This window comes from Mercenaria mercenaria, chromosome 15, assembly GCF_021730395.1.
Source record: "Mercenaria mercenaria strain notata chromosome 15, MADL_Memer_1, whole genome shotgun sequence".
Lineage (NCBI taxonomy): Eukaryota > Metazoa > Mollusca > Bivalvia > Venerida > Veneridae > Mercenaria > Mercenaria mercenaria.
The window spans coordinates 27,158,628-27,171,707 of record NC_069375.1 but is presented as its reverse complement, the minus strand read 5'-3'; the positions used below and the strand labels follow the sequence as shown (position 1 = coordinate 27,171,707).

The following is a 13,080-nucleotide window of genomic DNA, read 5'->3' as shown; positions in this document are numbered from 1 at the left end:
TGATGGGAACTTCAACAGAAAGATCATTCAAGTATAGTATCTCCAGCCTAAAGGAGTTTGAACTGTTTATCATTAGTTGAAGGTTGTTTGTTTGAAACATTGAGCGATTTGCCTGATACTTGAAATTATCTAGTTCATAACTGAAATCATTCACGAATCAGTGGTACACGAATCATTTAGGCGAGGTAGCCAGTGAGAGAAAAATTTTATATATGAGATATATGGTCTCACAAGCTCTATGTTTTAACAAAGGACATTCTACATAGTTTGTCAGCTAGTCTGAGACATGGTCACATTAGCGATTGGACCCAGTTCATGGCTTAAGATACTAAAGGCGTAGGTACTTCCCTGGGTCATATAACTCGTACCCTGACAGTAATACGTACAATAATTTACATGTTTGTACACGTAAAATAATTATCTCCATTTCATGTTTATTCCATAAATTGTCTTGCTTACTTTAGCTATTCTTTAACACAATAAGCTAGCTTTAAAACATCATCTTCCTCCTTTCATTTCAAACACTTTTTCACAGTTTCTGTAGTGTACAAAGTAGAATGTATATTCAGTTAAAATACAGACAAGCATAAATTCAAAGTCGATGTTTTCATTGATAAGCATTTCTGTTGGACATGAGCATAAATCTTACACCAATGAAAAATAACAGAAATTTCAAGCTTCAAAATTTCTAAAGTTTTATATGAATGTATGAAGTTCATCTGACAATAAGACAAAATATGTGGTTAAACGTTTTGCTTTTTATGCACGAAAATTACGAGCAGTCTGGTGGTGGAGGAACATACGGGTGCGCTGGCTCAGTTGGCTGATACATGTGAGGCTGGTGTGGCTGAAAGGAGAAAAGTGAATCAGTTAAGCGTACAAAGTTATAAGCATACTCATTTGTTTAATCTGTTAATGATAGACTTTATTAACTATGACAACGGCATTCTTTTAAAAGCTGGTGCTAGGGACGTGAAGGATATTTTATATATCATTACCTCTGATGAACAGACTCAAATGAACCGAGTTTTTATTGTAACTTATTTTGGTTGCGTTCTATCCCGTTTAGAAGGCGATTATGTACTTCGACTAATATGAAACTTAACCTTTATAAAATATGTTAAGGATAGACTTTATTAACTATGACAACGGCATTCTTTTAAAAGCTGGTGCTAGGGACGTGAGGGGTGTTTTATATATCATTACCTCTGGTGAACAGACTCAACTGAACCGAGTTTGTTATTGTTTTACTTGTTGTGTTCTATCCCGTTTAGAAGGCGATTGTGTACTTCGACTAATATTAAACTTACCCTTTATAAACTTATTCTGTTGTAAATGATTTGATACTTCATAACTCTGCAAAACCCGAAATTTTACGTATATTCATTAAACTGTCCTTTATGGCTTAGAAGCTCGCATTTATTTATTGAAGTCTTACCTGAAGATGCGGTCCATCACATACTTCATACACCTGACTCTTGTCGATGTGAGACACAAAGAAGTCAACCACCGTCTTGTTTTGCCAGTCAACAGTGTCAATGACATGTTTTAACTGTAAAGAGGAAAAGCATGAATCAAACAATTCAACACGCCTTTTGATTAAAGAAAACTGAATTTTGTCATTTTTTTTTCTGGCGTGAAACCCTTTATAAAGTTTTATTCACTAAGGTTTGAATCTGTTTTGTTATATTAAGGAAGTATACAAACCTATACATTTCTGGGAAGGTATTTCAAAGGTTTAAACCCTTTAACGCAGAACTGATTATATTTATCATGCCTACAAAAAGATAAGTCACGAAAGGGAATAAAATGTCTATTCTGTCATTACTTTTGGACAAGTCTTTATGCTATAAGTACCCACTATACCAAATTGTGTTATACATATTCCTTGCTTGAGGGAATGTTGCCACATTTTTAAAAATAATTTATATTAATTGTATGACATTTTTGATATGGCGAGGATGCCGGTGTCAAAAAATGTGGTCTCTATTGTGTTCATAAGCCAAAATAGCAAATTTTGGCCCTTTAAGGGGCCATAACTCTGGAACCCATGATGGGATCGGTCAGTAACTCTAATTAGTTTGAAGACTATGAAGTCGGGAATATGACATAAGAACAATAATACTTTAAGGTAAAGTGGGGGGGGGGGGGGGGGGGGGGGGGGGGGGGCACCTCTAGCTGTGAGTCGTAGTCAAAAATTGATGATAGGCGAGAGAGTTTATTCCCTTTAATGACCTTATTTTTTCTGTCGTTATAATAACTAGAATCAGTTTTGTGTTATCAGTACAGAGATTTAAATACCTTTCCAAAATGTGTAGGTTTGTATAATTTCTAAGTATGCTAAAACATACAAACATCGAATAAAATGTCGTTTTATACATTAATTTAGCGTGTATCGTTTTTTTTTTTTTTAAATCATATTAATAATGTAATACGTCCATCTATAGCTAAGACTATGTCATGTTTTATTTTATCTACGAGTAGCCCGAGTTCTACTTAGCTTACTAAAACTTCATATAGGTCTCATATTTGTTACCGCAATGCGTTTTACAATATAAGAGAAGATGTCATCTTAAAAGGTTGTTGATAAACGAGCTTGTGCATTGCTTATTGTAGGTTTAATGTCAGTTTTAACAAAATTTCAATTATAATGGCGGTGTCTCTTGACACAAGTAATATGTGAAGACCACACTTTTAAGGAAAATTGCCTGCCATCAGAAATTTAAAGAAAACATCTATTGCCTCCAAAGTGATAGCGATGTCATCCGTTTAGCTTGTCGTGTGTGTATGCGGTCAGCACAGGCAGATTTACACGGAGTATGAACATTGTATTGCCTTCAAAATAAGTTCAGTAAATAATTACAAACCTCTTGATAACTGAATGGAAAATTATCATAGATTGGCTGAGAGACGCAGTTTTCAACTTTCATTTTCGGATAGTAGTATGCGAACGTTAAACACATTTCTTCTCGGGTAGACAAACCGCCCTGAAGTGCAATATCTAACATTTTCATATTAACTTTATGATGGAATAACCTTTTAAATTTAATTTCTAGCATTTTCTGTATAATTGATATAACGTGCAAAATTTCTTTAATCAATCATTTTTGTTCAATTTGTGATTAACACATTATGAAAAAATGATAGAGAAGCGCCTGTTACGTAAACAGAGCTGTTATGTTACTACCAGAAAAAAAATTCTATATAATAAATGAATAAAAAAATAAATAAAATATGTAATTAGATACATAATTATCATGTGCATTGAATAATTAAACAAACGAACCGTGGCTACATTTGTGCGACCACTTGAGTCGTAAGTGCAGTCAACTTGGAAACTATCACCCTGGAAAAAAGCAAAATAATTCATGTATTTGTTAATCTTATATCTACATACGTAATTTAAACTATAACTTACCCCCAAATGTCATAAGGAGAGAATTTTACTTGGAGCTCTTAGATTATTTTTTTTTCTATTTACTTTGCGTGCTATAGCGTCATGTTAGGTAGAACGTGAAAAGATTATATCTCTCCCCCTTATAATGTGGTACCTAATTGTTTAGAAGAAAAATTATAAGCTTGTTTGTGTTATCGCTCAACATTTTCATAACTTATTACCAAGTACATTGCAATTTTGTCCCTTTCTTACCAAGAATGAAAATATCTAAAGAAAAACTAAGATAAAATATAAACCAGAAATGTTTTCATAAAAGTTTAAAATGTATTACAAGTATCTATATCATATTCATGTATTGCAAAAAGGCATTTTACATATATTGTCTGTTACTATGGTGATAATTTGTAATTTCGTAGATGAAATAACTCGTTGTTTAGAGGTTTAGTTCTCTTTGTTATGTGTGTCAGAGTGTGTACACGTGCACATGTATGTATCACATAGTTTTACATCAAATTATGTAAATGAACCGCACCAAGAGAAAACCAACATAGTGCATTTGCGACCAGCATGGATCCGCGCAGTCTGGTCAGGATCCATGCTGGTCGCTAACGGTTTCTCTAATTGCAATAGGCTTTGAATACGAACAGCATGGATCCTGACCAGACTGCGCGGATGCGCAGGCTGGTCTGAATCCATGCTGGTCGCAAAGCCGCTATGTTGGTTTTCTCATGGTGCGCCTCAATTTCTTTTTATGAAGTATTCTCTCCGTCACCGAGTGGTACTTAAGGTCACTGACTCCGAATCACTTGTTCCTCACTGCTGTGGGTTCGAAACTTCACATGGAGTGCGCTTCTTTCATATTAGGAATCCATCCAGCTGGCTTACGGAAGGTCTGTGGCTCTATCCAGGTGCCTGCCCGTGCCTGAAGTAATTCACGAAAGGGCACCTAGATTCTTGCTCAGCCGGAAACAGCTGAAAAGTCACCGTACTACCTATAATTGTGTCTTTGTGACAATAAAAGAGTCAACATGAAATTGCCTTACCGGGTATACGGGAACTTCCTTCGGCAACATTCGGACTTCTTGGAAGTCGAAATCATAATGCGGGTCAGTCATGAGCGGTTGAATCTCAACTCCATTTCTGTAATGTCTTGTTGTTATAGCAACCCCAAGTAAATGAGAATGTTGAAGCGCACCAATAACCTTAATTTCTGTCAGGTTGCTCTGAGTAAAACCCTGCGCATGAATAATATGTAATAAATCAGAGAAATATGTAAATAGTTAATGAAGGAACGGTACAAGTAATCAAAATTAAGAAAACCCTTCAAAATAATTACTGTACTCAGAATTTGATTACTTTTCAGTAATTATTGTACATGTTTGTCTTTTAGATTTTAGAATACTTTTAAATTACGCTTTGTTCAACAATTCTACATGCATATAATTATAAGAAATATAGCTATTAATATCTAAATGTTAGTCATCTGTATCAATTATAGCAGGGTATGTCATAGATTTGTCAGTCGCATGTGTTTATCTCTGCTTCTGACTGTGTAACTTAGGGGCCTCCGTGGCTGAGTGGTAAAAGTCGCCGATTTCAAATCGCTTTCCTATCACCACTCAGGGTTCGAGCCTTGCTCGGGGAATTGAATTCTTCATGTGGGGACCGACTCGCGTCATGGCGGATTCAATGCATGCTTGTTGTGTGCTCTGAAGAGCATTCATTTTTAAAATATTTGTCTATGTATGATTTTCTCTTGAAATGATTGAACACCAACTTTCAAGTTGGTAACTTAGATTTAACACCATAACTGCAGCTCCGATCTAAGTTTGACATATAGTATTACCATATTTTCCGTCACAGACATTTAAAGAGGATCAAGGTGTACAATGCAGGCCCCAGGAGTTGTGCACTTTTATGTGTGTTTTTTTTTTGCCTGTAATATACTATAATGTAATTTATGTAAAGTAAGGACCTCGATTTTGTATCTCCTAAAATGAATCCAAAGGCAAGTTGCACCCTTGAGTTGGCGCCACTGGTATTCAAATATTGAGAACGTTTTTTTTTTTTCTTTTTTTTTGTGAATGGTGAAAAAAATCTTGGAATGTACTAAAAGCTCAGACTTGTACCTGAGATAAACACTGGGAACTGCAGTATGATTTCGATACAAAGTTATTTAGTCCCGGCGGTATCACTTGGAAGTAGCTGACCAGGTGACCTAATTCCAACATGCCGGCCTCGTGCTGACGCAGTGTTGGTGTTATAGTTATTCGGATTCCAGAATCATCGATCATGTCCGACTTCCGGGTAGGATTATCATAATGCGTCTCCATGATGTAGAAATCATCATCGTCCGGTCCGCCAATAGAAAATCCCACGTGATCGGGGAAATAAAATGGCTGAAATATTTGATCATGATAAAGTAATGAAAAATTAAGGTAAACGTTGTACCAATATCAGTTTCAGCAGGAGTTCATACTTGAAATATACAGGTATGAACGAGGCAGGTCAAAGTTCTCTTATTTACTTTCATTTTACTTTGCATTAAATTACTTCCCTTTACCATTAAAACATGGTCAATACAGCCATATATCCAATAGACAATAATCTCCTGAATGACAGTACATCGACTCTAAAGTGATGAGAACATAATACAATAAGCATTTTAGCAGACTAGTAGCTAGCCTAGGGTATTATCATCCTAGGAGATTTGTAATAATTCATTATTTGTAACTAATAAATTAGTTGCATTTTCGGACCAGCTGTTGAAAAGCAAAGTCTATATCACTGTGTTCATTTGCTGTAACTGTCACTGTTTGAATAGTGCCGGGATTTTTTAAAAATCATATATTAATTGGTACAACATAGACAATCTACGTTACAGGAGATAAAACAGCATTTACCCCTCCGCCTATTGCCCATGCAATGACGATGTTTTGACATTCTGGAAGAGTTCTATTCTGGTAATAGCAAATGCCCGCTTTGCCATTCCAGTAGTCGGGTTTGTCAATCTTACATCGGTATAATACAATATGATGAACATTCAGTTCATTCCCTGGCGTCACAACAGCTTCATACTAGAATGTAAAGACGTGTTACACAGTCATTTAAATAATGAGCGCAAAGGCTCATGTGTAAAACTACTTTTTAAATCGAAAACAAAGTTGCAGTCAAACACATTTAGGTGGAACAAATTTGGATAGGAACGAATTAGCAAAAATGACGTCAAATTAGCCAAAATGACGTTGTGCCAGAATAATCAAATGCAATTGACCGCATAAAAACAGTCACTTATGTGAGCGTCTAAGTTTGAGGTGGATAGTTTTGTAGTTATTTACTGAAGTTATTGGTACTACAACTTATCAAGTATATTTTAAAGGTAATATGTTGTAAATTGTGTCAGTGAATTGTTACTGCTTAATATCAAAAGACCTTTAGACATACAGACTACAGTACATATATTCAATTATTTATTAATAAAAGTAAAGGACAAACATCTATAACATATGCAAGTACACACATCATTTATTATTTTGAAAGTAACTGTTGAATAAAGCAAGACTGTAAGGAATATACAAGGTCGGTAATTCAGTATACAAGTTAGTAAATAAATTTATCATATACCTATTGATTGTATTCCACAAGTAAATATGACCTGGCAGAACAATATCCGTATTTTACCTTTTGTATTGTATGTTGCCGGACTACTTTCATTGAATTTGCAGGAGCTGACACAGTTATATAAACAGCGCGCACAAAAAAATCATCAACATAAACATTTAAGATGTCATTCGATTACAAATAAACAAAAAAAAATGGAGGTATATAATAAAAGGGTCATTACAAAAGTACCTAGATCTGGGATTTTGTATTCGGCTCTCGTGGATTTTGCAAGGACGGATCACACTCGGCCTGGCAAATCCACCCGAGCCAAATACAGCATCCCAGATCGAGCTTCTGTTATGATTACCCTATTATGTAACTTATATCAATGTTTTAAAGATTAGTGATACCTACCCATTCTCATCCATCAGATGTTCGTCAAAATCCCGAGACGAACCTCTGATTTATTTCTGTCGTTTATTTGGTGAGCATGCGCACTCGTAATTACTACCGGGAGAAGTTTCAGCCAATCAATGTTCGTCACTATTTGGCACGCCGAATTGAAATTTCAAACAATATGTAAGCAAGGTAGTTGCTAACGACGGATCAAGACGATATTCCGTTTTTGCGATTAATAAAGATTTATTTCTGTTATTTGATGTTAAGAAATTTACCTGAAGAAATATTAATATTCTTCGTAAGTCGGCATCGATATGAAAGGACGCGGTCACGCTTTTCACGGACGATTTTGATTGGTTCGCTACATTTTGTCGCGAAACGACGCTGATTGGCTGAAACGTTTTACCTGTAATGTAACCAAACCACAAATATCGGCGAAATGTGCCAGAGGTTCATCCGGGGAATCACGGTAGACCTCTGGTATGCGAGAATGTACCTACCTTGATCATATGATGTTTTCCAATTGGTGGCATCTTAAATCCTCTACACCAGTAGGTCGTCGTATCTGATGGCACCAGGTACTATAATGTATTTACAGAATTAATTGCGGTTAGCCTTTAAACATAGTTTTATTACATAGTTTCATGACACTTTGTATTATATTAAGTTCTTTGGTCAAACAGAAACATTCAGCTTTATTAAACAAACAATATGCACAGAGTAAAAACGATTTTTAGACTTACATTTCCGTTTAAGAAATCGAAGTGTCTGCTGTCAGCTGGAAGGTTGTCGTTCACAGGGTTCGGGCTGAGTAATGCCACACTCTTTGTACCCCTGGTGGTTCCGTGGTAATTTATCGAGTTGTCATCGGCAGGGTCATGCTCCCCGTAAGCAAATATAATTCGATTTGTACCCTCCTGGAAATGTCGTTGAAATGTTAAAAACAGTTTTTCAAATGTTTTAAGGCACAAATGAATTAAAAAATGTAAAACTCTTATCTACTATTGTAGTTTTAACTAAGACATTTCGTCAGGTTAATAATCCCTTTCGCTCTCGGCCTACAAAATGATGTTTTTTCGATTTTTTCGTTTAAATGTGTGTTTGTTGTGTGTTTTTTGTTGGTTTGGAAGCCGTTTACCAACAATATTCAAGATATAAAAGACCCCACCAATGATTCATTGCCAGTATCGCCATGTTCTCTGCATATAAAACATTTTACCACACACATCAGTCAAAAGGCGATCAAAAAAGAGATATACGCCTCTTACTTAAAAATTGTACTCTCACTATTAACCTTACCGGGTAGACAAATGCTACTTTTTAAGTTTTACAAAAATTACTAAAATGAGTTTGAAATAATTCTTTTTCAATAAGAATCTGTATTTTTTTTTCACTTTCAAAATATTTTAAAGTTGCATTTCTTTCAATACTACGCTTCTAATAACTGATTTCTTTTACCTGAATAATTTCATCCTCGGCATCATCACACGTATTTTTCTTTCTTATAAACTTGAGTACCGTACCGAACTCATTTTCTTCTCCAAAAAGTAACTTCCAGTCCTGAGACTTGTCCATCACTGGCATTCTGTGACCGACTGTGTGACGATCCTTACAATATCAATATATTTTAAAGACACTGATACCAGACGAAGTAAATTCTTTTTCCAGCTTTGTTGTTATAAATACATTTCCCAATAACAGAATTTGTTCAAACTTTGTATATGAACACAGTGTAATGTTTGAAACAGTTATGATAAAAATCGAAGGTCACCATGCTTGCTCAGGAGTTATCTACCTTTGAATATGCAAATTTGAAGAACAATCTAGTTTTAAGGGCAGATAACTCCTAAACAAGCACTGTGACCTATGATTGATTTTGCATTTTTCTGTTTCTAACATGAAACTGTGTTCATACACAAAGTTTGAACAAATTCTATTATTGCGAAATTTTTGCCTCATCTCTCATATAAGAAACTGCAGCAGTTGTCTTTAAAAGGATTGTATAATTTAGTTATAGTGATAACAAAACTGACTTTATCAGTGAGAAGGGGAGATATGGTGCGCTTAACCATAAAATGCTGAATTTGGTTTTTAAAAACGAAAGTGAATTATGCTATAATTTCGTTACAAATATATTGACACTTCTACAACATAAAGTCGTACATTAAACTTTTGTTCTAAATAAAAGTGTAAAAATTGATCATGACATTTTAATATTGCTTGCTCCTATAACTAAACTTACGGAAAAGTGGATTTTTCCGTCATCTTTGACCCATCCGACTACTACATCACCTGGATACATATTACCATTGTTTGAGAATCCAAAGCCTACCCATCCTGAAACAAAGCAAGTGGTCGCATCAGTTTCGTATACATTAGCATATATCGTCATGTCAGTGCAGTAACTCAGTAAGTGTATATGTATTATATAAGCACTTATTGAGTTATTGCGCTGACATGACGATATAGTATACACTTGATAAATCACAGGCAGATCAGCTCTGAGATCAAAATTTAATGAAAATTTCTGATACTTCATAATCTGACATCTAAACCTAACCTTGTATCACTTAAAGAGAACACGATTTCCCAAATTCTTTTTCGCATTAAAGAGGACACGATTTCCCCCATTTTTATGCATTATAAAGTAATTGTAAAATGTGAAAAGAGTGACATGGTATGGTGTATCTTAGCAGTATTTATTTATATGAACGCTCGCGAAGTCTGTAAAGTATGTAAAACGCTTTGGAGGCAGTAAACAGTAACTGTTACTGTCAGCTGATAATGTCGAATGGGTCAAGTTTACAAATAGCAGGCATTTTATACAATGGAATGTATTTCAGTGGTAAGTGAGTAAGTTCGGTTAAATAACACTGATTTGCGAACATATACCTTCATTGAGCAAACTTTTAGAGGAGCTGAAAAATAAAAAAAATGACAAATACTACTGAGCTTATTTTAGTTTCAACAGTGCTGTTATAGTGAGACACAGTACAGCAGTTGTTGTTATCATTTGTAGTGGATTTTCAGCAGCGATATGAAAATTGGCAAACTGAGCTTTTTTTCATCGTCAGATTTCGCGATCGGGAGAATAGAAAATTCATGGCTTGCAAAATGAAGACGGAAGAGTGTTAGACGGTATGTAATAAGCTGAATACAGTTATTTAAGATAGCAAAATTTTCATTTCATGTGTGTTTTTAAGACTTAAGTGTGAGAGTTTGAGATTCACATTTTCGATTCCCGTTAGAGAAGCTTTGAAAACTGCTTATTGACTAGTCTATCTGTATAGCAAGGTAATTTAGCTTTACTAAACTCACAGATATCAAATGAGATTTATTACTTTACATATTTGTTTATAAACTTTGTTTATGTTTTAAAACAATGATATCATGATTGGATGCATTGCCTTTAAAACACATAGTAAACAACTGAACATAGCAAAACAGTAAAACAATTAGAAAATTCGGAACGTTAACTAAATGGTTATGCATGAAGAAAACTGTTAGCAAGCAAAAATGTTATTTATGGAAAGAAGTTCAGACGTTAGCAAGCAAAAATGTTATTAATGGAAAGAAGTTATGACGTTAGCAAGCAAAAAAGTTATTTATGGAAAGAAGTTTTGACGTTGGCAAGCAAAAAGGTTATTTATGGAAAGACGTTTTGACGTTAGCAAATAAAAAGGTTATTTATGGAAAGAAGTTTTGAAAAGTTTAATGCTAGCAAGCAAATTGGCAAATCATAAAGAAAATTTTAAGGTGCGTTAAAGACTTAAAAGCTTAAGTCAAAATACATCAAAACTCAAGGCCGATTGATATGCGTTTTATGTTTTCGTGAAAGATTAATAACTTTAATTATAATAAGTAATTATCCAAAGATAATTAAGTCATTATCCAAAGATAATTAAGTATTTTCCAAAGATTAAATTAAAATCATGTGCTTTCATCCCTGTTACTCATAAACTTGACAGCGTTGTTTTGTCTTGACACTGTTAGTTCTTTCTGTAAAGATAACTTACATTTCTCACACAGTTCAAAATAGAGCACAAGTATTTTGGTTGTCGAGTTTGTTAGACCCTTGCACTTTAACTTAAGTATCATACGTGATGGTAATCCGAAAGTTCGGTAACAAAATGGAAACAAATATTTAAACAAATTGGTATTATCTGAGGACTGTTTGAAATAATTAACATTCCATTTTTTCACATAGATATGACACAGTTATTTTGGAAGAGTCGTTCTTTAAAGTTTGATTGTTTGAATCAAATTTTACAAAACAGATAATAAGACAGCAATTTTGAAAAGGACATGTTGAGTTTTTTTTTTAAAACAATATCAGTTTAAAAAGTGGGTAAATAATACAGTAATATAAAGGAAAGTAATAAAAGAGTTTTTTAATCTGCAAAAACACGTGCAACTTTTACGAGAAAACTGAAAGCTTTCAGTCATTGTATTGTTCTCAGCAACACATACCTTTAGTGCGCACGTGTACCTCGAAAGTCACATGCGTATCATTGAAGTTCCAGAAAAGTATGTAGTTTCCATCTGTATCTAAAAGCACAGAGTGGTCAAATTTTTCTGATGTCTTTACTCCAGCAATGTTCGAACACCAAACCGCTTGGACAGTAGCTAAAAGGACCAAAATCGCTTCCAACTTCATCGTAAGGTCTTGATGGTCTGTTAATCGAGTGCGTATATATATGCTACGGGCGGCCAAATGAGGTTCGTCAGGCATGTATTTATTCATTTAGTAACGATAAACACTTTGCTTAGTTACATCAATTGTATAAAAGCGCTGATCGACGATTCAACATTAATTTGTACCTTACCTTAAACAGTTTATGCAGCTTTCTTAAATATTATTTAAAAAGTAAATCTTCAAACAATTCAACTTATAAATTTATATTAATTTACTCCAGCAATAAACAAGGTTAGAGAAAACCGGCGGAAGAAGGGACTACCACGAGAAGATAATACCCTGGTTTCTATTTTTTTTTTCAATTGTTTTGTGCTAATATTTTTTTAATTAAATAAATTGCACTAAATTTCAAAATTTTCGGACTTAATTTGGAACCTGTTCCAAAGAAATCATCAAAGAAAATCAAAACAGAACAGTCAATGCTAACAAATTTAAAAATACACATAGCGATGTACACCAGATAACAATTTTACTTCAGATCTGTTATTCAATAAGGAAGATAAACAAGAAAAATAAAGTACATTTTAAATTGCACATTCCTTTGAAGGTTGTGGCGTTTGTTTGGTGCTCTCTCTAATGTTTTCTTTTCAATTCAGGTGATAATGGCAATGTCATTTATTGTGTCTTGAAACAAAGGTAAAACTGAACCTTTACTCGGGCCTCAGTTTACCTATTTGTAGTTGTCCTTGTTTTAAAACTTTTATTTGGCATAGTTTGTCATTTTCAGCTGACAAGGAATGCTACAGTGTTCTAGTATTTGAACACTACTATTTATATACATTATGATTTAGTTTATCAAGGGTCACCGTTAAATTGGCTTGTTTTTGTAGCATTTGTGCTAATGCACTATCATCAAATGTCTACAATTTTGAAATACTAAAATCGACCGTCAGTAATATCTGATTATTCACGGACGTTCAAATGTTTTATCGCACACTGAGTCTGAATTCAGATATATAACATGTTGATAATTTTTACAGTTTTC

At 34.2% G+C, this 13,080-nt stretch overlaps 1 protein-coding gene across 1 annotated transcript in view; it reads right to left on the bottom strand.

Annotated features, from left to right (window-relative positions):
• Positions 1–678: 678 nt before the first annotated feature.
• Positions 679–13,080, bottom strand: part of LOC123551156 (uncharacterized) — a 47,401-nt gene continuing 34,999 nt past the window's right edge. The window contains exons 13-24 of the mRNA XM_053524145.1: positions 11,870–12,132; positions 9,642–9,736; positions 8,858–9,007; positions 8,143–8,316; positions 7,900–7,980; positions 6,301–6,474; positions 5,527–5,796; positions 4,441–4,632; positions 3,287–3,346; positions 2,868–2,987; positions 1,439–1,552; positions 679–847 (exon numbers count right to left, since the gene is read on the bottom strand). Of these exons, the coding sequence (XP_053380120.1) occupies positions 773–847; positions 1,439–1,552; positions 2,868–2,987; positions 3,287–3,346; positions 4,441–4,632; positions 5,527–5,796; positions 6,301–6,474; positions 7,900–7,980; positions 8,143–8,316; positions 8,858–9,007; positions 9,642–9,736; positions 11,870–12,132 (1,768 nt within the window). The 3' untranslated portion in view covers positions 679–772. The remainder of the gene's footprint in view (positions 848–1,438; positions 1,553–2,867; positions 2,988–3,286; positions 3,347–4,440; positions 4,633–5,526; positions 5,797–6,300; positions 6,475–7,899; positions 7,981–8,142; positions 8,317–8,857; positions 9,008–9,641; positions 9,737–11,869; positions 12,133–13,080) is intronic.